Raw genomic sequence first — 23,998 nt, forward strand, 5'->3', positions numbered from 1 at the left:
GGTGTCCTTTTTAACGTGGGCATCTTCCTCAGGTCCGCTTAAATTCTGAAGAGTGCGCTGATGTTTTGAAACGGTGGGTCGACCACCTTTGCTCCCCTCAAGTGAACCAGAAGTCCAAGGCCCTCCTGGTTCTCCTTTCCTTGGGCTGCTTTTCCAGCGTGGCCGAGACGCTTCACAGGTACGCCCACTGTCAGTGGCTGGTCAGAACCACCCAGGATTTACCACTACTCAGGAGGCTCTGCCAGGAGGCTGGTAGTCCTTGATGTTGGGAGTGAAGGGAGAAGCATATACTTCAGGTTTAGTTTTCAGAAAAAAACCTAAAGGGAGTGGAACAGTCCATGCTTATTCATTCTTCTTTTGGTCTAGGAACTTTGCTACTTCTCTGCCAATATGCTAGTCAAACCTAATAGTTACCTGTTTAAAAAGAATATTTAAAAAGAATTGAGGTCAATTTAGCTTTGAGTAGAACAACTGAGACAAAAGCAGAAAAGCAGTAGGAAGGGGGAAGAAAGTGTGGCAAGTTGGAGGTGTCCCCTCTGAGAACCTTGAAGGAAGGGTAATTAATGCTTATCACTTACCACAGGACATTTTATTTATTTAAAACTAAAGGAAGTAGGTTGAGGCAGATATGACAGAAAGTTACTTGTGAAATCTGGACCTGGGTATGTGGATTTTTGTCCTGTCTCTATTTCAGTGATTTAACAAAATTTTTACAAGAGTTAATAGAAAAGAGCAAAGGGTTGGGGCATGAGAATCCCCCTTCCTCTAAGCTGGGGCAGAGCACAGCGCTCGTGTGCCTCACACAGCCCTCGGGCTTCTGTGGAGAGTGTGTACACGTCCTTGTATAGAAACACTCCCTGGGATGGTCCTACCTCCAGATGATGAAAGTCACAGCTCCTGACGTGCTTTGTGTTCTGTTGAGCAGCATGAGGTACTTCGACAGAGCGGCCTTGTTTGTGGAAGCTTGTCTCAAGTACGGAGCCATCGAAGTCAGTGAGGACACAGATATCCTTTACTGGGACGTGTTTGCTGAGGGGGAACCAGATGCCGTGAGTGAGTTTTAAGCATCCCCATTGGCTGTGCTGCATGGGAGGAGACTATTGTATGGAGAAAGATCCGTGTTCTGACTGCCCAGAGCCAGCAAAAAGGGAGAAATGGGGTGGGGGGGTGGGGGGGGACAAATCAGAAAGAAGGTTGTTGCCCCACTGGCATCAGCTGTGAGAGAAATGGAGAGCCAGGAAGGGCTGTGAAGTGGAGGGAGCCCAGATTTTGTAATGTTTTCTTCGAACTTACAAAGAAAATAGAGGAACTAGTATAGGAAAGCTGTAGGAGGCTCTGCTGGAATAAATGCATACCAGAAGAGACTAAACAGAAAGACTGGCTGTCACCCACAGGGACGGGCTAACATGGAACAAGACACAGCGGCGCTTCAGAGAGATGTGTCATGGAGGCAGGTCACAGTGGCCCTGTGTGCCCAGGAGCGTTTCAGCTCCGCCACCCGTCACTTGAGTCCCATGTTTTCCTTGGAAAAGAAGGAGCTTGAGAATCCTCCTCTCAGGTCCTTGTGTCTGCAGAGGCTTTGTTGTTGTCATTGCACTTTTTCTTGAATTGTTACATTGTGGCCTCATATCTACATGTCATGTTTTTTAATTTTTCTGTATATATTTTTTAACAGAAAATTGAACTCAGTGTCATGTACCTCAGCACTGGTGAAGATGGCTCTGATTCAGTGGCTCTGTTTTGGATATCAGAGCACAGTGGAACAGGGCTGTCTAACATCCCCAAAGTGAAAGTGAAAGTCACTCGGTCGTGTCTGACTCTTTGCAACCCCATGGACTGTAGCCCGCCAGGCTCCTCTGTCCGTGGAATTCTCCAGGCAAGATACTGGAGTGGGTTGCTATGGCCTCCTCCAGGGGATCTTCCCAACCCAGGGGTCGAACCCAGGTCTTTCTCATGGCAGGCGGATTCTTTACCGTCTGAGCCACTCAGTGAGGTTGGATCTGCCCCTTAAACACCAGCCTCTCCGATTTGCAAATAGCCCAAGGGTTTGCACATGTATTTCTCTTCTGTCATCCTTCCCTCTCACTCCTTAAGTGCGTTTAGACCTTGGAGCATCTGAGGGGATGTTAGTTGGGTCTTGTAGGAGTTCGGGCTTTGGGCTCAGCTGGTGCCAGTGCAGGGACATTGCAGATTGAAACCTCACCTCCCTGCTCCCGCCCCCCAACCCCAGCAGCTGCCCTCCCTGGGAAGAGCCCCTAGTGCTCCTCCTGCGCTGCCCTCCCCTGGACACTCTCCAGAGCTGGACCTTGTTTCTGGCCTGTGGGAACCTGCTGGAGCCCTCTCTGCCTTTCTCTTCCTTAACTGCAGTTTACAGAAGCTCATCTCTGCTATATATGCAGATTATGCCCGAAGTTTAAAGAACCTCGGTTTTAAACAGGGAGCAGTTCTTTTTGCTTCAAAGGCTGGAGCAGCTGGCAGAGATTTATTGAACGAACTGGAATCCCCCAAGCAAGAACTGACTGACTGAAGAGGGGCCAGTCTCCGCACCCCAGGGCACCCGGCCTCAAGAGCAGCAGCCAGGGTGTTGGTCTGGCTGTGGACAGTCACAGCCCGGACCCACGAGGGTGCCGTCCTCTCCAGGGCCCTCGTGGGCTGTTTCACCATGTATGCACAACCCTATATGAGCGTTTATGCTGTAAGAAGCCAGGACCTGCATCCATCTCAGAGGAAGATAGGCACACTTCAGATATTTAAAGTATAACATTTTATACTTTGGAGACAGCTTTAAGAGTCCCTAGAAATACTTTTCTTTTTTTAAAACTTAAGATCCAAGCAATTGAATTGCTTTTCTCCTGGACTAGATTTAAATCTGTAGTAAAAGCAGTTTGTGAGAGCTATACCGAAATATGTACTGTGCCTGTGTGTATATACAGTCATTCCAGGTATAAACAGAGCAGAAACATTTAAACAGTCAAGGTGACTTACCACAGCATTCCTTGTTTTCTTACCTTGGAAACAGAGCTGTTCATTTCTTGGTTTAGGCAGTTGCTGAATTTTGTAATTTCAAGTGCATTGGCTCTTAGAGAAATTCTAAGGTTTAGGTTTTGTCTGTGGAGTCTTGGATATTTGAGATTTTAGCTCCTGCTGTGATGTGTTACAGTAACCTCCTCTTTGAAGGCTCAGCGCTCTAATAATTTTCTGTCTTGGTGTTCTTCCAATGACTGAACTATATGAGATGTGACTTGTAAATTATTGCTAAAACTTTAAATGTGCGTAACTTACAGAAATGATAAATAAAAAGGGAATTAATCCCAGCCAGGCCTTGTGTCCTCTGAGCTGCTGTGCACCACATTGGGTGCTGTCCTGGCGCCTCAGGAGTTGGTCCAGCTGCCCACCCTCCAGCGCTGCTTTGTTGAATCCGGAACCGGGCTGCAGGAACTCGGGGCCGCGGCACAGAGCAGGGTGGAACACCTGCCGCCAGGGTTCCTGGGTGGGCAGGGCTCAGCTTGTGGCTCTGAGAGGAGAGGAAATGGCCTTCCTGTCTTTACCCGGGACATCCAGGGTGACATCTGTACTAACACCCACTGGGAGGTGTTTTTAGATAGAGTCGTAGTCCCTGCCCTTAGATATCAACCCCCCTCGAACAAGGAACTGAGGTCCATGGAGAGGAAGGGCCTGTCCCAGGAATGCTTGTTCCCAGCCCAGTGCTTTTGCTAAATGTCCTAGAAGAAACCCAGAATCCGTTCACTGGTCCTGTAACTGGTCACCTTCTTGCCCGCCCTTTGCCTGGGTAGGTTCCACCAAATTTTTAAAGGCCACAGGCAAACCCATCTATCTTTATATTGTTTAGTAGTAAAATGATTGTCAGGATGGACTTTATTAATTCAACCATCAACTAGCTAAGGGAGGAAAGAATGCTGGCCTTAGTAAGCAAAGAGAAAGAAGTAGAAATTCCAGCAGAGGGCGTTTGAAAGCTCAGTGTGCTCGAGACTGGAGACCAACAGATAGGCGGTGATCCTTTGCTGGATTGTGGGAGTGCGGACAGGACCAGGCAGAGCAGCTCACCAGAGAGTCGCTCACTGTTACCTTTCCCTGTTCTGTTGCTGATTGTTTCGCAGATGATGACCAGCCCTGGGCCTCGCCGCACTCTTGCTTTAGGTTTTTCCATCACTTTGAAAGTGGGAGCAGGACATTTTGTTCTCCCAAAACCAATAGTGGAGCAGTGTCAATAACAGCCTTATGTCCCTCCCATGTGCACCGGATCAGAAGTTCTCTACAGAGTAGCCCTCACCTCCATAGAACGGTGCCTCTCTCGGCTCTTGATTGCCTGGAGATTGCATCTTGCATGAGGACAGTCTTAGGTGTCTGTGATTCCTGAGCTTGTGATTACCCAGAGTATTTCATTCTCCTCAGCAGCACTTTGCAATTGAAGTAACGTATTCAAGTACACACTGGCAATTGTACTAGAATAAAAGAATTCTGCAGGGTAAAAATAAATGACAGACAAGTGAAAATATTCTCTGAGCCAGTAGGGCTTTATTTCTTTGGGATCTTGCTTACAATTGATTTGACTGACTCATTCTCATTTTGTGAATGAAAGAAGTCCCTCAATTAAAATGTAAAGGCATTTTAAATTGGCTCTGCTGCTGCTGCTGCTGCTAAGTCACTTCAGTCGTGTCCAGCTCTGTGCAACCCCAGAGACGGCAGCCCACCAGACTCCTCCCTCCCCGGGATTCTCCAGGCAAGAACACTGGAGTGGGTTGCCATTTCCTTCTCCAGCGCATGAAAGTGAAAAGTGAAAGTGAAGTCGCTCAGACGTGTCCGACTCCTAGCGACCCCATGGACTGCAGCCTACCAGGCTCCTCCGTCCATGGGATTTTCCAGGCAAGAGTACTGGAGTGGGTTGTCATTGCCTTCTCCTTTAAATTAGCTCTATCAATACTTGAATGTGCTGGTGTTTTTAAGAAGAAAAGCTAAGGAGCTAGGCTTTAGGAATGCAGTTCTCCTGAGAACTGCTGGAATCCAATTAGATGGGCAGGTCCAGTGGGCACTTGGATGAGCATATTGCCCCGCTGTCTTTCCTGTCCTTAAAGGTTGCATGTGTTTGTTCCATCAGCCACATTAAGACCCACACAAAATAACACCATGAAAGTCCCACCTCTCTCCCACAGAGATTTTCTGTGACTGTGGCTTTCAGATGAGTCTCTGCAGGCATCTTGCTTCAGTATTTGGCTCTTTTACCTAAAAAGGCCAACTAACACTACTGACCCTCCTTATTTTTTTTCCGGGACACTGAGAATTACGACTTAGTCAAGGTGAAAGTACCTGTTCCAAGTACAAGAGAAGGAATGATATTCTAGGTTCCATAGGTGATTTGGGTTTATTTTTAGCAAAGCCAAGTGCAATTAGGCAAGAAGGCTGTTAAAAACCCTGTGATGTACAGCTTCAGAAGGACTGAACAAATAGTTAAGAATTTAAGATGAGATAAAAGGATATTCTCCAGTCACTGCCTTAAAAATGTAGCTTGGACCAGTTTTCCCTTGTGTTTATGGCCTTTTTGAAACTGAAGTAGGGTGGGCTGGTGTGAGCAGACGGTGGGGGGCTGCACAGGAAGAGACCTCTCATCAAGACCCTCAAGGTGAAGGACTGCAAACTGCAACCTGCAGAGCTGACCCCACTCCTTGCCTGACTCGTAATAAAAGTTTTACTGGAACAGCCACGCCCATTTGTTCCTTGCCCGTGGCTGCTTTCCTTTGACAGATTTGAGTGCTTGGGACAGAGACTGTATGTCCTAAAAAGCCTAAAATATTTCACTGTCTGGCCTTTTATAGGAAAAAGTTCACCCACTGCTACTCTAGGTCCATAATGCCAACTTGAGATGAAACTTCAGCGGCACCCAGTTGTCCCTGTGGGTGCAGATCAGTGGTCCTCCTCTGACTAGGTGTGAAAGTGTTAGTCACTCGGTCGTGTCCAGCTCTTTGCGATCTCACTGACTGTACCCTCTGTCCACAGAACTCTCCAGGCAAGAATACTGGAGTGGGTAGCTATGCCCTTCTCCAGGGCATCTTCCCAACCCAGGGATTGAACCCAGGTCTCCCGCACTGCAGGCAGATTCTTTATAGACACCAGGGAGGCCCTGACGCACTATAACTTCACTCTTTTCAGAAGGGTGTTATTAGCATCATCCCAGGGCCTCCCTGATAGCTCGGTTGGTTAAGAATCCGCCTACAATGCAGGAGATCCTGGTTTGATTCCTGGGTCGGGAAGATCCCCCTGAGAAAGGATAGGCTACCCAGTATTAGCCTGTCTGGTTACCCCTATTAGCCAGAATACTGGATAGAATACTATCCAGTATTCTTGGGCTTCCCTTGTGGTTCAGCTGGTAAAGAGTCCACCTGCAATGCGGGAGACCTGGGTTCAGTCCCTGGGTTGGGAAAATCCCCTGGAGAAGGGAAAGGATATCCACTCCAGTATTCTGGCCTGGAGAATTCCGTTAACTGTGTAGTCCTTGGAGTTGCAAAGAGCCAGACACAACTGAGTGACTTTCACTTTCATCTGACTCATGGACCCCAATTCCCATGGCAGTGGGTCTGGGAAACTGCATAGAACATGCATCACTCTGGCTGACCTAGTCTTATTTTTGACAGTTCTGAGCAAATAGATGGTAGGTGATGATAGCTGACATCAACAGGTGATAGAAAATTTTAAATCCAGGAGCAGTTTCATTATCAGCATTTTAAAATAAATCTGTTTTACTCCAGGCACCTCCTAATGTGTTCTGCTATAGTAAGAGCTCACTTTATTCCAATATTTTGACGTTCTACCATCTAGAGCCTTAGTGCTTCAGGCAGGGTGAAAGTGAAGGTGTTAGTTACTCAGTCATGTCCAACTCTTTGTGACCCCATGGACTGTAGCCCTCCAGGTTCCTCTGTCATGGGATTCTCCAGACAAGGATACTGGAGTGGGTTGCCATTTCCTTCTCCAGGGGATCTTCCTGATCCAGAAATCGAAGCCGGGTCTCCTGATTTGGAGGGAAGTCACTCAGATTATTTTCTTAAAGAACCAGCTGTCCAAGGACAAAATATTGTTCTACGGATTAAGTTCACTGCCCCGTGGTCTACAGCTCACATCAGCTGGGAATGTAATTGACCAATAGGCCCTTGCTAAAGGTGCTAATGTTTGGCAAGAATAGGCCAAGGAAAATAGACTGTGTCCTATGAAGCAGCTTGACAGCTGTCCTGGAGGATAGTATTCTAGCAAAAGTGTAAATGATAGTTAATTCAGGATGTTGAGAATCTGATCTATTTGTGTTCTTGGAAATGCCATGGCACATTGCAGAGGGCCAACTGGAGCCACGCTCTGGCCAGCAAAGTAACTGTCAGTCAAGCTCTGAGTTTTGCTTTCGGCCTCTGCAAACTTGCTCAGCCGTGCTTCTGAACACCAGTGCCCACAGTGTGGAACAAAGAGGAAAGCGTGGCCTGGGGATGGCGTGTCCCTGCCATCTAACTGACTGACCTTGGACAAGCTGTCACCTGAGCCTCGTTTGTAAGAGGGGGATGATACTGCCTGCCTCCCAAGATGGTTGAGTGGAGATGACAGGTGACAGATGTGGGGGCTCACTAGTCTAGAGGCTGCTCAGGTCTTTATAAGTTCTTCAGGGACATGTGTGGTCTGCCCACGTCACTGTTCGTGAGAAGACGGATGAGACTGTCAGCTTGCACTCAGGACTGAGAGTCGTTGGACTGACAGTCGTTGCTTGTGTGACGCAGACCAGGAGCAGAGATCAGAATGGGACAGGGAGGAAGGGAGAGAGAAAAGGAAGAAGGGAAGTGACTCTGGGTATCCCTAACGTCACCCACTGGCATCATGGAAAACTTGTTTTGAGCAGAAAGGACTTGGTCTGGAGCCAGGGCGGACCTCCTTCTCTCCGTGAGGCATCTCCAGAGACCTGCTCTGTCCACTTCCAGCGGTTCCTCTCTGACTGTCTCCTGGACACTCAGCAAGCCTGCTCCTGCCTGAGACTTACCTCCCCTTCCTGCACCCCAGCCCTTTGATGCCTCCCCACCTCCCACCACATCCCTACCTATGGGAACCACCAAATTCCAAGTACCAACTGAGCCACCACCTTCTGCCGGCGACTCAGCACACCTGGTCAGGGGACAGGGGCACTTCCCTCAAACTGGAGGAGGCTGGGATGGGGCGGGGAGGTGAAGAGCAACCCCAGGCCCAAGAGGGAAGGACACCCCCAACCAGAGAAGGACAGAACAGAATCCACTGGGAGGGGCCTTGAAAGGACACACAGCAAACTGGACACCAGAGCTGGGGAGGCCCACAGCAGCTACACTGGGGTTCAGAAAGGACAGGGAGTAGGTAACTCACTGGGGGGTCCCGGGGAGGGGGGTGTCAGCATGGCCTTGAAAGATGAGCAAGGGGAAGCCCAGGGCCTCCTGGCAGATAAAAAAGCACAAGGAAAGATGTGGTCAGGACAGCAGGCTTACAACCGAGCAAATGGTTCCATTTTTCAGGAATGTGGGACCTCCCCCAGGGCTGGGTGGGAGGAATGTGTGGACCAGCTGCTTGGACGCCCATGAGGGCCCAGCTGGGGGCCGGCTCACCAGAGAGCTGGGCAGCAGCTCCCACCAGCTGTTCAGGTGGCAGCTGACATCTGCTTCTCTGACAGAGGGGTGAAGAGGAAAGAGCAGAAACTCTTGGCCTGCTGGCCTGTGAGGCCGCGGGTCTGTCTGACCACTGTGGCAGGGCCAGCCTATTGCCCCTGAGAGGGGAGTTCAGAACTGGTAGAGAGAACAGCAGCTTAGCCAGCTCCCTGCTTCCATGTTAGTCTGGAGGTCTGGTCATAGAGCGTGTATGCGTGCGTGCTAAGTCACTTCAGTTGTGTCCAACCCTTTGTGACCCTATGGACTGTAGCCTGCCAGGCTCCTCTGTCCATGGGGTTCTCCAGGCAAAAATACTGGAGTGGGTTGCCATGCCCTCCTCCAGGGGATCTTCCCGACCTAGGGATTGAGCCTGGGCCTCTTGTGTCTCCTGCAGTGGCAGGAAGGTTCTTTACCACTGCTGCCACCCGGGAGACCCCGAGAGCAGCCAGAGTGATGCTTGAGGCACAAGAGTCTCGTCAGTGCCGCCCCGGCCACATCCCTCCCATGGCCCCTGCCACTGCGAGGGAGGCCCTGCCTTATCTAAGGGCTTCCCAGGTGGTGCAGAGGCCAAGAATCCGCCTGCCAATGTAGGAGACACAAGAGACGCACGCTCGATCCCTGGGTCAGGAAGATGCCCTGGAAGAGGGCACAGCAGCCCACTCCAGTATTCTTGCCTGGAGAGTCCCATGGACAGAGGAGCCCGGCAAGGCGTAGCCCGTAGGGTCACGGACAAGTCAGGACATAGCTGAGTGACCAAGCAGTGGCAGCAGATGTGTTGCCTAACCCTGCCCACTCACCTCTGACCTTGAATGTAGGCCCCCCAGAGGACAGCTCCCTGCCGGCTCTCACCGGGACAGCCCAACCCTTGAATGTAATCCCTTCCACTTCAGCACCTTTGCACTCGCTGTGCCCTTTGCCCGGATCTCTCGTCCCCTGCTGCTCACAGGGCACTCTTCCCTCCCCAAGACCTCTGCTCAGATGTCACCTCAAGCTCAGCTGGGCCACTCTGCTCTCTTAAAAGCAGGGTCCCATACTCCATTAGCCCTGATCCTGCTTGCCTTTTTCCAGAACCCCTGGCTTCCTCATGAGACTGTAGGCTCCTCAAGGGCAGGGCTACGTCTGTCTTGTGCTTTCCTGAACCCTCAGATCCCAGCAGAGGGTTGAGCACACAGAAAGCCCTTGATGGATAAATGCTGAGTGAAAGGATGCATGAAGAAGGGGGCTGGGGGAGCTGCAAGAGAAGCAGAGGGTTGAGCTGTCCTGGTGAGAGCCGGCAGAGAACCTCTCCTCTGGGGGGCTTGGTAGCCCCTGAGACCTGCTTCCTGTCCTCTTCCCCCCAACCCCCCATCATCTAAGATACCCCCTGGGTCTCTGTCCTGGGTCCCCTGTCCAGGAGCCCGTGCTTCTTAGTGGCACCTGAGCCGTGTCCAGGAAGGGCCTTGAGAGGTCTGCAGAATCATCTCGGTGTCAGGTCTGCAACTCCCCTTCCAGGCAGGGGCTGGCCTGCCCTGTCTGGCTTCTAACAAAAGCAGGTGGAGGCGCGGTGCCCTTGCGGGAAACCCACGCCCATCAAAGTCTCCTTTCCTGTGAATGAGCCTTTGCTCAGTATGAACATGTGCCAAACCTCATCATTGTTGTCATCCCGGAGGAAAGGATGTGGAGGCCCTGGCCTCAGTCTTCCAGGGGCCTGAGAAATGACAGCCACAGAGGGCAGAGTGGGCTACTGAGGAAGAAAGGTCAGGATACCAGAGGGGAGGGTCCTGGGAGCCCCTGCCTTCGCAGCAGGAAGCCAGCCTGGACGGCTTATTTATCACCATCCCTGCCTCGGGGCAGTTGTCATGTATGGATATGAGAGTTGGACTGTAAAGAAATCTGAGCACCAAAGAATTGATGCTTTTGAACTGTGGTGTTGGAGAAGATTCTTAAGAGTCCCTTGGACTGCAAGGAGATCCAACCAGTCCATCCTAAAGGAAATCAGTCCTGAATATTTATTTGAAGGACTGATGCTGAAGCTGAAGCTCCAGTACTTTGGCTACCTCATGCAAAGAACCAGCTTGTTGGAAAATACCCTGATGCTGGGAAAGATTGAAGGTGGGAGAAGGGGATGACAGAGGATAAGATGGTTGGATGACATCACAGACTTGGACATGAGTCTGATTAAACTCCAGGTGTTGGTGATGGACAGAGAGTCCATGGGGTCGCAAAGAGTCAGACACGACTAAGCAACTGAACTGAACTGCCTCGGGGCAGGGGGCGAGGCGGGTGGGGTCGATGAAGAGGGCTGCTTTCCAGAGGCAGAGCCAGGCCGGCCTCGCTGCTTTTCCAGGAGCACAAGCTGGAGATAGCAGCCCCGCTCACCCAGCCTTGTCCGGAGCCCCATCTGCAGTGCTGTCATCAAGATGCTTTGGGAGAAGACACGTGAAATGGGGATTTTTCTCAGAAATGCCGTGTGCAATGCGCTCTCTCCTGCGACTCCACAAATCTTTAATAAAAGTAGGAAATTCACCTTGTGGTTGATGCGACTAGGCTTTTGAGAAAAGTCAGGGAGGAGGCTGGATTTGAGTGGAGGCTGGTACAGGACTGAGACAGCCTTGGCCCACGAGACGGGGACAGGCTCACACTAAAGTCCCCAGAGGTCTGGACTGGGGAGGGCTCGGCCACACTGGCTGCCTAGAGGGCTTTTTCAGAGGGCTCGGACAGCTTTCTGAGACCAGCCTGGTACCAGCCTGGTCCTCACCCTTAGGGCACCAGAGGCCTTCCCATCTGACTGTGCCCTGGGGTGGGCCCCACATTCTCCAGTGTTCCATAAATGTTCCCGGCAGGTGTTGGGCAATCATGTTCCAAAAATTTCTATTTTTCCCTGGCACCTGCAGCAGGACAAGCCTCCTCACACATGTTTGTCTCATATTTAATTTCCTCTAGCAAATGCACACGGTATCTTATTTAAATGTGGTTATCTGAAAACTTACTAACTGAAGGGTAGTCACTAACTGAACAGTATCTCTACTGTGGTTGATGAGTCCAGGAAAAAAAGCACTTTTGAGAGAGGAAAATGATGCTCATTGCTTTTTCTTCTCTGAAATCTGTAGATAACCAAGATGCAATCTGTCCAGGAAAGCCAGTACTTCACTCTCTACTGTGGGGAGTGGGGGAAGCGGGGAGGGGGCGCAGGCAGAGCAGGCGGAGTGACCCCTGAGTGCTGTCACCTGCCACCTTGGTGTGCTGGCTCTGCCCACTCTGTCCCAAGCTGCCCCTCCATGGACCCTTGGCCCTGTCCCCCGACTCCCCACCCCACGTCTGACTCCTGGTTCTGCCTTTGTTAGTTCTGTTATCCCTGACCAGCGAATCTAACATCCCTATGCCTCAGTTTCCTCATCTGTACAATGGGTTCAATGATAGTCCTTCCCTCGTTAAGTTGAAAAGCTCTTGGAACATAGCTTGGCAGGATGAATACTGACGAATACTGGCTGTCCTTTCTGGCGCTATCTCAGGGGAGACGATTGTTCGCAAGAGTCTGGAGCCCCTCTGCTCCAGAGGGGAGCTGAATGCTTAGCTTACCTGAGGATTCTGAGAGACTCACCACCTCTCCTCTGAGTTCTCCCCACAAAGAGCCAAGTGAGGATCAGAACATCCCTAACATCCTGATTAGTGAGCCTCCAAGTGTCCCTGGAAAACTTCCTCTTCCTCTCCGTCAGCGGAGCCCAGGGAGGTGTCCCGTGTTTCGTGAGCAGGGGTAACTCTGTCTGTGTAGCCCCGGGAACCTCAGGTTCTCAGTGGCCTCACGAATCATCAGGAAGGAGCTGGGAGAGAACCAACATGCTCGTTCTGCTCCCTGCACGACCGGCAGGGAGTCAGCGTTCCCCCATAACACGCACTGGTCTGCGGTGAGAGCCACACAGCCCCCGCCTTCAGACCCAATTCTGCCCTTGGGGGTCTCTGCTCCCCGCAGCCCTGCAGCCGTCTCCCCGCTTCACTGGAGTGGTGCCTGCCGGGGCCACCTCCACAGCCAGAGCCAAGTCTCATCACCCCGTCTGGCTTGGAGCGCCCCACGGCATTGAGCCCTGAAAACAGCTTCCCAGCCCTGGGGAGGTGTTGGAGGCCTGGACGCTTGAGAATGAAGTGGAGTCGAGGAAGAGAGGGAAGACAGAAGGAGGAGGCCAAAGAGGAGGGAGGGGACCTTTAAAGGGCCCTCCTTCACTGGGTCTAGCCCGGAGATCCACATTTTGCCCCTGTGGAAGGAGGGAAGGGGTGCCGTGCCCCCTCCTTGAGCAAAGAGGCACATGAGAAGCCTTAGCCTTGAGTTCTGAACCGAACTCAGAAAACCACAGGAGAGATGAATCCTCCCCTGAGATGTTCCCAGAGCAAATGGCATCCTTGCTGGCTCACCGTAGGGACTCCATAAATATTTGTGGAGAAAAACATCTGTGGAGAGCAAAGCTCCTAATTCAGAGATGACAGTCTAAGGTTATTTCCTCCAAAAGGCAATGCGAAGGAATACATGCAAGAGATAGTCCCATGATTCATCCTTCAGGAAAAAACTCAGCAGGGGATGGGGGCACCAAATATAAAGTCTATTAAAAAGGAGGCAGGAATTAAATAATTCAGGAAAACAAGATAGTCTAAAGTCTCCTTGTCACAACGCACATAGACACCTAAAGGCTCTGAGAAGTCCTGTAATAAAGAATCCTGCATAACTGTGTTTCAACCAACAATAGCTAAACACACTTAACCAGGAATGCCTGTCTCCCCTCTTTGCTCGTCCTCTCTTTCTCCTCTGCTGTCTCTAAGCATCACGTGGAATCTGCGCTAGGGACTGGTGTGGACTCGGTCACCCGAGATACATGGAGACCTACAGGCTATGGGATGTCATTCTCAGGGGTCAGAGCAATGACTCCACACTCAGCAGGATTTCTGGGACTTCCAATGCGAAGGGACCAAGGGTGACCCAAGGACTTGCAGGATGCTGGCCCTTGAGCCACACAGATGGAGCCTTCCCAGAACAAGCCTCAGGGCTCCCCTTGAACTGATTTGCCCTCAGTTGAAGCAAAAGGATTTAATGTCTTTTTCCCAGAGAGAGACTAACTCTTTTATACACACAAAGCGAGGATTGAGATCACCAAACAATTTCCTCCAGGTCCAGAGGTTTCATGAGAAGGAAAGAAAACAAAAACACTTCAAATAAAAAACAAACCAAAGAACAAACCCTGAGAACAGAACATACTTAATGAGATTGCTTAGCCCTTGGAGTTCCTGAATAATTCATGCCACCGCAGCTTGCTTTCCACTTCGTTTCCCAGGCTCCCCGAGGGTGGGAAGCCAGCCTTGCTGTGGTCTCTTCCAAGTGGCCATCCTGCCTCTGCTCACAGGCCTCCAGGGATGGGTGCTCACTGCCTCCCAGGCTGTCCCCTGGGAGCCAATCATAAGTTCTGCCACTAGAATGGGCATTAGGTGGCAGCAGGATGACTCCAGAGGCCCCTCGTGGCAGCGGCAGTGCAGTGTAGCAGGTGAGAACCTGAGCTCTGAATCAAACAGGCTAGTCAGAATCCCAGCTCCATCGTAGCTGTGTGCCAATGGGCCGCAAGCTACGCCTCTCTGAGTCTCAGTTTAGTCCCCTGCCAAATGGGGATGGTGACTTATACTTCCCCCGCTAGGGCTGTTGACTGGTTTGATCTCCTTGCAGTCTAGGACCCTCCACTAGTGAAGTCGATCAGTCATGCCCGACTCTTTGCGACCCCATGGACTGTAGACTACCAAGCTCTTCTGTCCATGGGATTTTCCAGGCAATAGTACTGGAGTGGATTGCCATTTCCTTCTCCAGGGGATCTTCCCGACCCAGGGATCGAACCCGGGTCTCCCACATTGTAGACAGACACTTTACCATCTGAGCCACAGTCAATCCTAAAGGAAATCAACTCTGAATATCCATAGCAAGGACTGATGCTGAAGCTAAAGCTCCCATACTTTGGCCACCTGATGCAAAGTGCCGACTCATTGGAAAAGACCCTAATGCTGGGAAAGACAGGGCAGGATAAGAAGGGGGAGACAGAGGATGAGATGGTTATATAGTATCACTGATTCAAAGGACATGAACTTGAGCAGACTTCAGGAGATAGTGAAGGACAGGGAAGCCTGGCGTGCTCCAGTCCATGGGGTTGCAGAATTGGACATGAGCCTCCCCATCCCTTGGGACCCTATGTGCATTTGTAGCTATCAATGGTGGGGAACCTCTCCTAACTTCTCCCCCAATCTGCTTCAAAGCCTCTCCTAAATTCTCCCCCTGAGCTTCCAAGTTCAGGGCCTGGGGAAGGAACAGTATACCCCAGAGGGCTCCCCAGGACCCTTGGAGCCACTTTGTCCAGCAATAAAGAAAGTCCATCCCCAAGGTGATTATGGAGTTTCCAACCACTTCTAGAAACAGAGCCAGCTCACAACTTTAAGAACATGATGGCAGGTTAAAAAAGCAAAAAGACAAAGGAAAACCTCTAAGCTCCATCACTACCCTAAGTTCCTGCCCACTCAAGTTTTTGAGCCAAACTTGACTCCCCATGAGATTTCAATCATTCATGCCTCAGCCGGCTGGTGGGGATGTGAATGGCATTGCTGTGTCTGAGAGGTGGGGGCTCTGCCTTTTCACAGAGTAACAGAGAGGCTTGGTCAATTTCAGGGCTGCAGTCCTGCCTCCGAGCACCCAGACCTTCAGGCCATGATCGAATCCAAATCAAGATAGAAGGAGAGGGCCCCACAGACACATATGTCAGCCTCTGCCAAGGGGGAGGCCTGCTGGAGACTGCTGGGTAATTGCTGGCTCCCTGTAGGGGCTTGAATGGTATCCCCCTCCCATTAAATTTTGAGGTTCCACTTGGAACCTCAGAATGTGACTTTATTTGAAAATAGGGTCTTTGCAGAAGTGATTAGACCTTGAGATGACATCATCAGACAATGATGGTGTCCTTATAGGAGGAGGAGAGGACACACAGGGATGAAGGTTTTGTGAAGACAGATGGAGATTGGAGTGATGTAGCTGCCAGCCACGGAAGCTGAGGCTCACTGGAAGGACAGAAGCCGGGAGGTGGCAAGGATTCTTCCCTGGAACCTGCAGAGAAAGCATGGCCCTACCAACTTTTATTAGAGACATCTGGCTTCCAGAACCCTGGGAGAACAGATTTCTCTTGTTTCAAGCCACTAAGTTTGTGCTCCTTTTTTTTTTTTTTTTTTTTTTATGGCAATCCTGGCCAAATAAGACACCTCTTCTGAGCAAAAAGGAGGACCGGGAATTCCTCAGGGGCCTCAAGCTGTAGGGCCAATGCTCCCCTCCATCACCCGGAACGGTAAGAATTCTGCCTCCATTCCCCCGTCCTCGTCTCCTGGCCAAGCTGGAGGAGGCTTTCTGCCTATGTTTGCTTTACTGAATCTGCTTTGTCAGGGAAGAGCCCACGGTTCCAGAAACAGAGAAATGGTTTTCAGTTTTCTTCTGGACTAGAAATTTCACTGTCAACCAGGTTGACATAACCAGACTCCCAGGCTTCTGTTTCCATCTTTCCAGAAGCCCTCGTGATGCTTTGCTGGCATTTCTCTCCGAGGCCCACTGTGGATCAGGGAAAACCATGGACAGCAACAGTTTCAGCACCCACAGCTCAGGGAAGCCCTGGGTAGTCAAAGCCATCCAGATCCATGATTCTGGCTCGGGGAAGATTCTAGAGTCCAGGATTCTCTGTGGTTTTAGCTTTCCAGGCTTCTGGAACTGAAAATCCATTTTGCCAATTTATCCCAGTATGTGTTCCTTAAAACTGTAATGTCCTGCAAAAATATTAATAAATATGTTTTAAACATCATAGTCAAATAAGTTTGGGAACTGCCAAAATACAGATTACCGTACTGCAGACCTTCTTGGGACTTTGAGTCCCTTCAAGCAAAGGACACAGTATTCAGGGTTCCCAAACCTGCTTGATCACAGGTTCTCTCTGCATTCTGCTTGCTTTTAGCCAGTTGTGCTTTGTTGAATTTCAACAATGAAGATGTCCCTCCCTTCCTTCTCTGCTACCAGAGCTCTCTCTTCCAAGTTTAGGAAGCCACTTTGCTCCTCCAGTCTTCCCCATAAATCAGTGTAACTATGTCACTGAACCCCCTAGGCTCAGGTTAAATGACATGAAATACCTTCCATCATCCAGGGTCAGGCCACGCCTCTGACTCAGCGTCTGTTCTCTGCACCTTACAACGCGACCAACCCAAGACACTTGTGATTCCTGATCACGTGACATAGTCACAGCTTGGTCCTTGCTCTCTGGGACGCTTTTCCTGCCTCATCTGCCTGGAGAACATCTACCCATCCTCACATCCTCAAGGCTGAGCAACCTCTCCCACCTCACGCCTCCCATTCCCCCACCACCCAGATCAGGTGCCCCACCTCTGAGCCCCACACATTATATCAGGTTCCCAAGCCTCTCAGGGTCCCTCAATCCCCTTTCGTCTGCTGAAAGCTTCACTTTGGTTCTCAGCCTCTCTGTCACCAGGTATCAGTTCAGTTCAGTGGCTCAGACTCTGCAGCCCCATGGACTGCAGCACGCCAGGCCTCCCTGTCCGTCACCAACTCCCGGAGTTTACTCAAACTCATGTCCGTTGAGTCAGTGATGCCATGCAACCATCTCATCCTCTGCCGTCCCCTTCTCTTGCCTTCAATCTTTCTCAGCATCAGGGTCTTTTCAAATGAGTCAGCTCTTCACACCGGGTGGCCAAAGTATTGGAGTTTCAGCTTCAACATCAGTCCTTCCAGGTATAAACCCAGAAAAAAACCATTTTGGCTGCTTGAAGAAAACGATGAGATTCAGCAGCCCTGGGCCCTCACCTGCGTGGTCTCCGGGCCTCACTGCACACTGTAAATGCCACATAAGCACGCTCCCCCCAAGGCAGCCAGAGAAAGCACGTCATTGTCGAATCTCCCGTTGGCTTTGATAACACTTAGCTTGCATTAGTGAGCAGAGGAGCAGACACGGTACAACAGGGAACTGGAAGTGAAAACAGCGCCAGAGTCAGCAGCTTTTTTGTTTCTAGTTATGTTTGTGGTTATGATATTTTAAAAATGAAAACAGTGTTTTAATTTTTCACAGTGAATTACAGTGTTGCTGTAATTTTGACTAGTTGGCTAGTGTTGTGTGGCTGGTTCCTGGGGCAAAACGAAGTGTATACACTTTTCTGGTGTTGCACAAAGAACTGTGAGCAACTTGATTTTTGTTGCTTGATTTTAGTACAGATTAGGTTCTGATGCACCAAATATTTTTCTGGGATCCACATGCTCCAGAACAAATCAGAAAGTCAACCATAAGTGCCAGTAAGACTGGCAGTCTTACTGCAGTCTTACCGCAGTGCCAAAGCCCAGCCTGTATTAGAGGGTCCCAGTGCAACAGGCTCAGGGAAGTAAGCAGTAGCCACTACTCAGCACCTGCTATCTGTTGGCACAGAGACAGTGCCATTGGGGCACCAAGTGTCAGACCTTTTGATCTTTCAAAAGAAGCTGCAAGTCCAAATAACTCCATGAAATATCCAGATTTTTTAAGTTGGCTTGAGTTTTTTAAAAAATCCAGTGCATGCCAAACAAAATACATCTCTGGGCCAAAATCAGCTTTTGTGCCAACAGTTTGTGACTCCATAATCATAAAAATAAGAAACAATCAGCACCACACTTCATCTCTTAGCTTTACTATGTTAAAAGGCAAAAAAAAAAAAAAAAATGCTAAAAGATATGCAGCTGTTTGGAGTACCCTGGTCTCTCTGAACTACCGAGGCCTCTCCCTGATACACCTGGGCTCTGAGAGTAGCGTTCCAGGCTGCTCTGCCTCACTCCTGGCCATCAGATATGTGTGTGTAAACTTCTTTTTAAAAAACCATATAACCACACAGCCTTGTTCAGTTGGAGTCTCAAGAGTTGGGGTCTGAGCATCTGAGGTTTGCACACTGCCCGCAAGTGACTTTAGTATGTAGCCAGGATAGAGTTTATTTGCTTATCCCTCTGTTCTCCTCCCATCACAGTGAAGGCAACTAAGAGTTGAAATGCCTACCAGACTACCCCCTTCATAAAAGACCCCGATGGCTTACAAAGGACTGTCTTCTCAGCACAGGGGTGTGTCCACCTCTTCCCCTTGGCCGAGTCTCTGGACCCTTCAGAGATGGGTGAAGACCCAGGTAGGGGCTTCCTCCGTCGTTGGCTGGCTGGCTGGAGCGCTTTGCCATGTGATCTGGTTTTCCCCAGTTTAAGCGCAGTCATCATTCTGACACTGATACAGAATGCTCTGAGTAGCTGGTCGCTGTGAACACAGCACACGTGCATGCATCCGTCTCTGAGCTTTCTCCTGCTCCTAGTCTCTCTGTGTGCCTGAGTTCTCACCCTGCCCTCTGCATGAGCACCCCCACGCTGCCCCGAGCAGACCCGTGTGCTGGGAGCTCTCCCCACCCTCCACCCCGGCTCCTGCCTCTTGTCACCAAAACCTTGTGGAAGGCTCTCACCCTCAGGCGCTGAGTCCCGGGGCCACGTCTGGTCCAGGGCACCGGGAGGGCACACGGCTCCACTGTGGATTGGCAGTCTGTGGGGAGGAGACTTTGATCCTTGTTACAATGTTGGTCCCTTCAGTGTCCACGCAGAAAAGCAAGTGGGCAGTGAGCGCCTCAGCCCCGATCTCTCTGCTCCCAAGCGGGCTCTGCCTTTCCCAGTGTGACCCCCAACACCCCAAACCCACACTGCTGTCTCCCTTCTCCTCCCTCCTAGTCTGCACCTGGGAGGAACCCCTCCACCTCTTGCTTGGAGCTTCTGGTCCGATTTTATGCTCTTCTGGCCCTTGGGGGATTATTATCTCTGTGAGTGTGTAACGATTTTTTCCACAGTAAGCCCCAGAACACCGCCACTGCTATCTTAAAGTTACCACATGTTTATTTTTGAGGTTTTTGTTTGTTTTTGTTTTTTATTTTTTGGCTGTGCCTGGTCTTAGTTGCAGCATGCAGGATCTAGTTACTCTGACCAGGGAACAGATGCTGATCCCCTGCATTGGGAGCGCAGAATCTTAACCACTGGGTCACTAGGAAAGCCCCAAAGCTACCGCATTTTTCATAAGAGAAATCGCCTCCCAGTGGTCTGACGTGTTCAGGGTACACTTAGGGGTGGGGGACAACTGGACAGGTATTAAAATGAAAGCAGCATTGGATGTACTTGAAACAGCCAGGTCCCAGCGGAGAGGTATTCACACACACATGAAGAGCAGGCAGGAACAAAGAATGCCCATGTACACTGTTCATTTAAAAAGCAACTCACCAAACAATACATAGTATGGTGGCTAGTGGTGGCTCAGACAATAAAGGATCTGCCTGCAACGCAAGAAACTAGGGTTCGATCCCTGGGTCAGGAAGACCCCCCGGAGAAGGAAATGACAATCCACTCCAGTATTTTTGCCCGGAGAATCCCATGGACAGAGGAGCTTTGTGGGCTACAGCCCATGGGGTCACAAAAGAATCAGACATGGCTGAGTGACTAACACTTTCACATAGTATAACCCAGTATCACACAGATTGACATAAAATATTCAGAAGTCTCTAGAGCAAACTCTTGTCAGTGGTTATGTCTACATAGTGGGATTGTCTGTGGTTTAAGACATTTACTGTATTATCTATTTTCAAAACATTTTTAAGAATAAAATGTTGTCTCATAATAAAAGTCAAGTTTAAATTCTCATAGTAAAAAGACAGCCCACCAACCCTCAACCTCCGTGAGGTCTTTTCTCTGGGTTCCCCTTGCAGCTCCCATGGGAAGAGGGCATCCCTTCCCCTCCCATAGCCCTCGGGACCACCTTCTTCATAAGACATATTGTCACCCTGTTTTATAATCGTCTTCCTAGGCTGTGCCCTCCTGGCTATCAGGACACCCAGAAAGTCCTCTTCAGGGAGCTCATTATCATTATGACTAATTAATTTCAGTGGAATTCATTTTTCTGTGTAATTTTTGGCCTCCCGTCTGTCTTTCCCACTGGACTGTATCAGTAAGGGTAGAGACCAAAGGCTGAACAATGAGCATAGTCCGCAGAATTCATAGTTGGCACTTGATAAACAGTTGTTGTGTAAGTGAAGGGGCGAATATATAGACGAATGAATTCAAATCGGGACTGTCTTGGCAAGTCCAAAGACTTTCCCCTGATGCTGCCTATCATCACATGCTTCCCTCCAGACTTCAGAAATCCTGCTCGATAGCAGAAGCTCTCTGTCACTCACTGGAGTGACACACACATCACCCAGATCAGAGAAAACTTTCTATGTGTCCCCAAGGAGTCTCAGCAAAAGCCTGAACGAAACCCACCCGTGTGCTACGAGAATCCACATTCTCACAGCGCTGAACTTAAGGATGAAATAAAAACCAAGCAGTTGAACTTCTGCATTTTCATGTCTCATTTTAATTTTAAAGGTGTGTGTGTGTGTGTGTGTGTGTGTGTGTGTGTGTGTGTGTGCTTAGTCACTCAGTTGTGTCTGACTCTTTGCTACCCCAAGGACTGTAGCCCGCCAGGCTCCTCTGATGCACAATATGATTTTTGTTTTAAAAGTCTATCCCTCCTCTGAAATTCCAGGTCCAGAGCCATAGCAAAGGTTCTCATCTGGAGTATGCATGAGAATCACGTGGAGGGTTTATGAAGATGCTGAAAGCTGAGCGGCAGCCACATTGTTTCAGTCAGGTCTGGATTGAGGCCTGAGAAGCTGCCCTTCTGGAGGCTGGTCCAGGCTCCAGAAGGGGCCATGGGGCAGAGGACCCTCTGCCCTGCTGAGCTGGTGTGTGGCCTAAAGGAAGACACTGTCCATTCTGAGCCTCAGGTCTCCTGCAAGTGAAAAGAGAAGCCTTTAGAAAGGGGTCCTGGGCTCCACGCCTGCTGACTGCATCGGCCTGGCCCAGCCTGCTCTGGGCAGCAGAGGGCAGCAGAGACCAGGAAACTGAGAAGAGTCGGGCAGCTGGATGAGCCCATTGAACAGTGTGTGGGCACTGAGTCTTCTGTTTGAACATCTGTTCCCTGGTGGCTCAGACGATAAAGCATCTGCCCGCAACATGGGAGACACAGGTTTGATCCCTGGGTTGGGAAGATCCCCTGGAGAAGGAAATGGCAACCGACTCCAGTACTCTTGCCTGGAAAATCCTATGGGTAGAGGAGCCCGATAGGTTACAGTCCAAAGGGTCGCAAAGAGTAGGACAAGACTGAGTGGCTTCACTTCTTCTGGCAACTCAGTGCTCCAAAAACCACTAGACCAAAGGACAAAAAACTTTCTAATCCATTTGCCCTCTCTTGTGACTAGGAGAGGTGAATTGATTCCTTATGTGGAAGGTTTTTTTTTTCCTGAAATCACCTTTATATAGCTCTGGGAAACTGAGGCCTGGAGAGGGGGAAAAAAGGCCCACGGTCACACGTCGGTGGCAGGTCAGAATAATACACAGGCCACTCACTGCCTCCTGTTCTAACTTGTGCACACCCTCCTGGAGGAGAATCAGGCCAGGTGGGGCTCTGGGGGCCTCCAGACGGGGTGTACGACAGACATGAGTGGTTTCTTAAGTCAGGCCCCATGAGTCTGGAGCCCCCTCCATGTGCAGCTGGAAAAGGGGGTTCCCTACAAGGATCTGACCCCAGGGCCCCCAAACATCTATTCAGAGACAGCAGGCAAGCCCCCTGCTGGGCTTTAAACAGAGAACTCCTGTCCCCTTCCCCACGAAGGGCTCACACTTCTGAGCCACTTGATGGAGGAAGGGGAACGGGGGCGAAAGACATAGCTTCCCAAGACCCTCCCCCGAGGCCCTGTTCATCAGATCTGGGGGCGGCCCTGGGACCTCATGCTAAACCCAGGCTGGCCCTCACCCGGAGGATCAGGGTGCAGAGGCTCATTCAGGGAAGATGCAAGAAAAGGGGCACAGACTCAGCTGTCTGTCCCCAGGAGGAGGATCCCTTGGTTCTGGTAAATTCCTCCAAGACTTCCTGACATTTTGGAGGCCAGGAGAAGAGTAAATGTGGAGGCCCCCTGCCATGTGTCGATTGCCATTCCTAATCAAGATAGTAAGTTGTGAGATAACATGTATTATTTTTCTACCTTGATAAACATCTTCCTCCACGTTTGAATTTACGAAGCACAGGAGTGGGCTGTCAGGACACAGTGGTACGGGGAGCCAGGCTGTAGCCCATGCCTTGGAGGTCCACCCCCAGCTCTTTGTGGGCCCACTGAAGGGGTCTTGTGCATGTGTGCGAGGGCACATGAGTGTGTGCCCATCAGCCTCACGTGTCCAAGTTCTGTCTGTCCCCCTGCCCTGACATACACACACACACACACACACATCCAGCTGCTGTGTCACCCAGAGGAAAACAGATGGGGGGGTCAGGCACACAGACCTGGGGCCAATTCAGGGCTCCACGGACTCAAGATGACCTTGACAGGACAGGATGCAGGCCCCGCCCCCAGGTCGGAGACTCCGCCCACAGAGGGGCATGGCCCCAGGAGGCAGCGCAGATGCTCCTTCCCACTTGGGTCTCCAACAGGACAGCCTCAAGGCCGCAAACCGGCTCCTCCTTCCGTGGAAGACGGAGGACTGTGCAATGACCGCTGTGCTTTGCTCCTCAAAGGGCAGGACGCACCTCTGGGCTCCCAGGATCGCCCTGGGTGCAGACGCCCATCAGTCCCAGGCTCCCATCTGCTATCAAGGCAGAATGTAGACCTTCAGCTGATTCCTGCAGGCAGGATTCTCAGTTTTGTCCAAAAGGAAGTAGATATGGCTTCAGGAGGCCGCTGGGGGACCCGTGGAGCTTTGGGGAGTCTAATAAGAAAATGGTTGACAAAGCCATCAAGTGCCATCAGCCGTGCCCAGCCCTAGGAGGCTTTCAGAGGCCCGGGAAAGAGAAGGCCAGCTAATCTGCCTCACCAAGGAGACCTCTGGGCCTTGGAGCCTCCATGCGCTCAGCCGCCCCCACCACGCACAGCCTGGGGCCTGGGCCTCCCCCTAGGCCCGCCTGGGCTCTGACAAGCTGCCAGGACTGGCTTGTTGAAGTCCATGAGCTTTGGGTGTCCATAGCCTGACTCTGGGGGCTTCCATGGTGGCTCAGCTGGTAAGGAATCCGCCTACAGCGCAGGAGACCCTGGTTCGATCCCTGGGTCAGGAAGATCCCCTGGAGGAGGGCATGGCAGCCCACTCCAGGATTCTTGCCTGGAGAATCCCCATGGACAGAGGAGCCTGGCAGGCTACAGTCCATGGGGTCACAGAGGGTCAGACATTACTGAGCGATTAAGCCCAGCCCTGCGCAGCCTGACGGTGAGGGCTTTCCAGAACCTCAGGGAGACCTGACAGGACT

The 23,998-nt window shown here is 50.8% G+C and overlaps 1 protein-coding gene across 2 annotated transcripts in view; it reads left to right on the plus strand.

Annotated features, from left to right (window-relative positions):
* Window positions 1-3,310, plus strand: part of WDR11 (WD repeat domain 11) — a 54,697-nt gene extending 51,387 nt beyond the window's left edge. For both annotated transcript variants that reach the window (XM_052660804.1, XM_052660807.1), the window contains exons 27-29: window positions 33-178; window positions 926-1,005; window positions 2,373-3,310. In XM_052660804.1, the coding sequence (XP_052516764.1) occupies window positions 33-178; window positions 926-1,005; window positions 2,373-2,527 (381 nt within the window). In that variant the 3' untranslated portion in view covers window positions 2,528-3,310. The remainder of the gene's footprint in view (window positions 1-32; window positions 179-925; window positions 1,006-2,372) is intronic.
* Window positions 3,311-23,998: the final 20,688 nt, after the last annotated feature.

This window comes from Budorcas taxicolor, chromosome 23 (genome assembly GCF_023091745.1).
Source record: "Budorcas taxicolor isolate Tak-1 chromosome 23, Takin1.1, whole genome shotgun sequence".
Lineage (NCBI taxonomy): Eukaryota > Metazoa > Chordata > Mammalia > Artiodactyla > Bovidae > Budorcas > Budorcas taxicolor.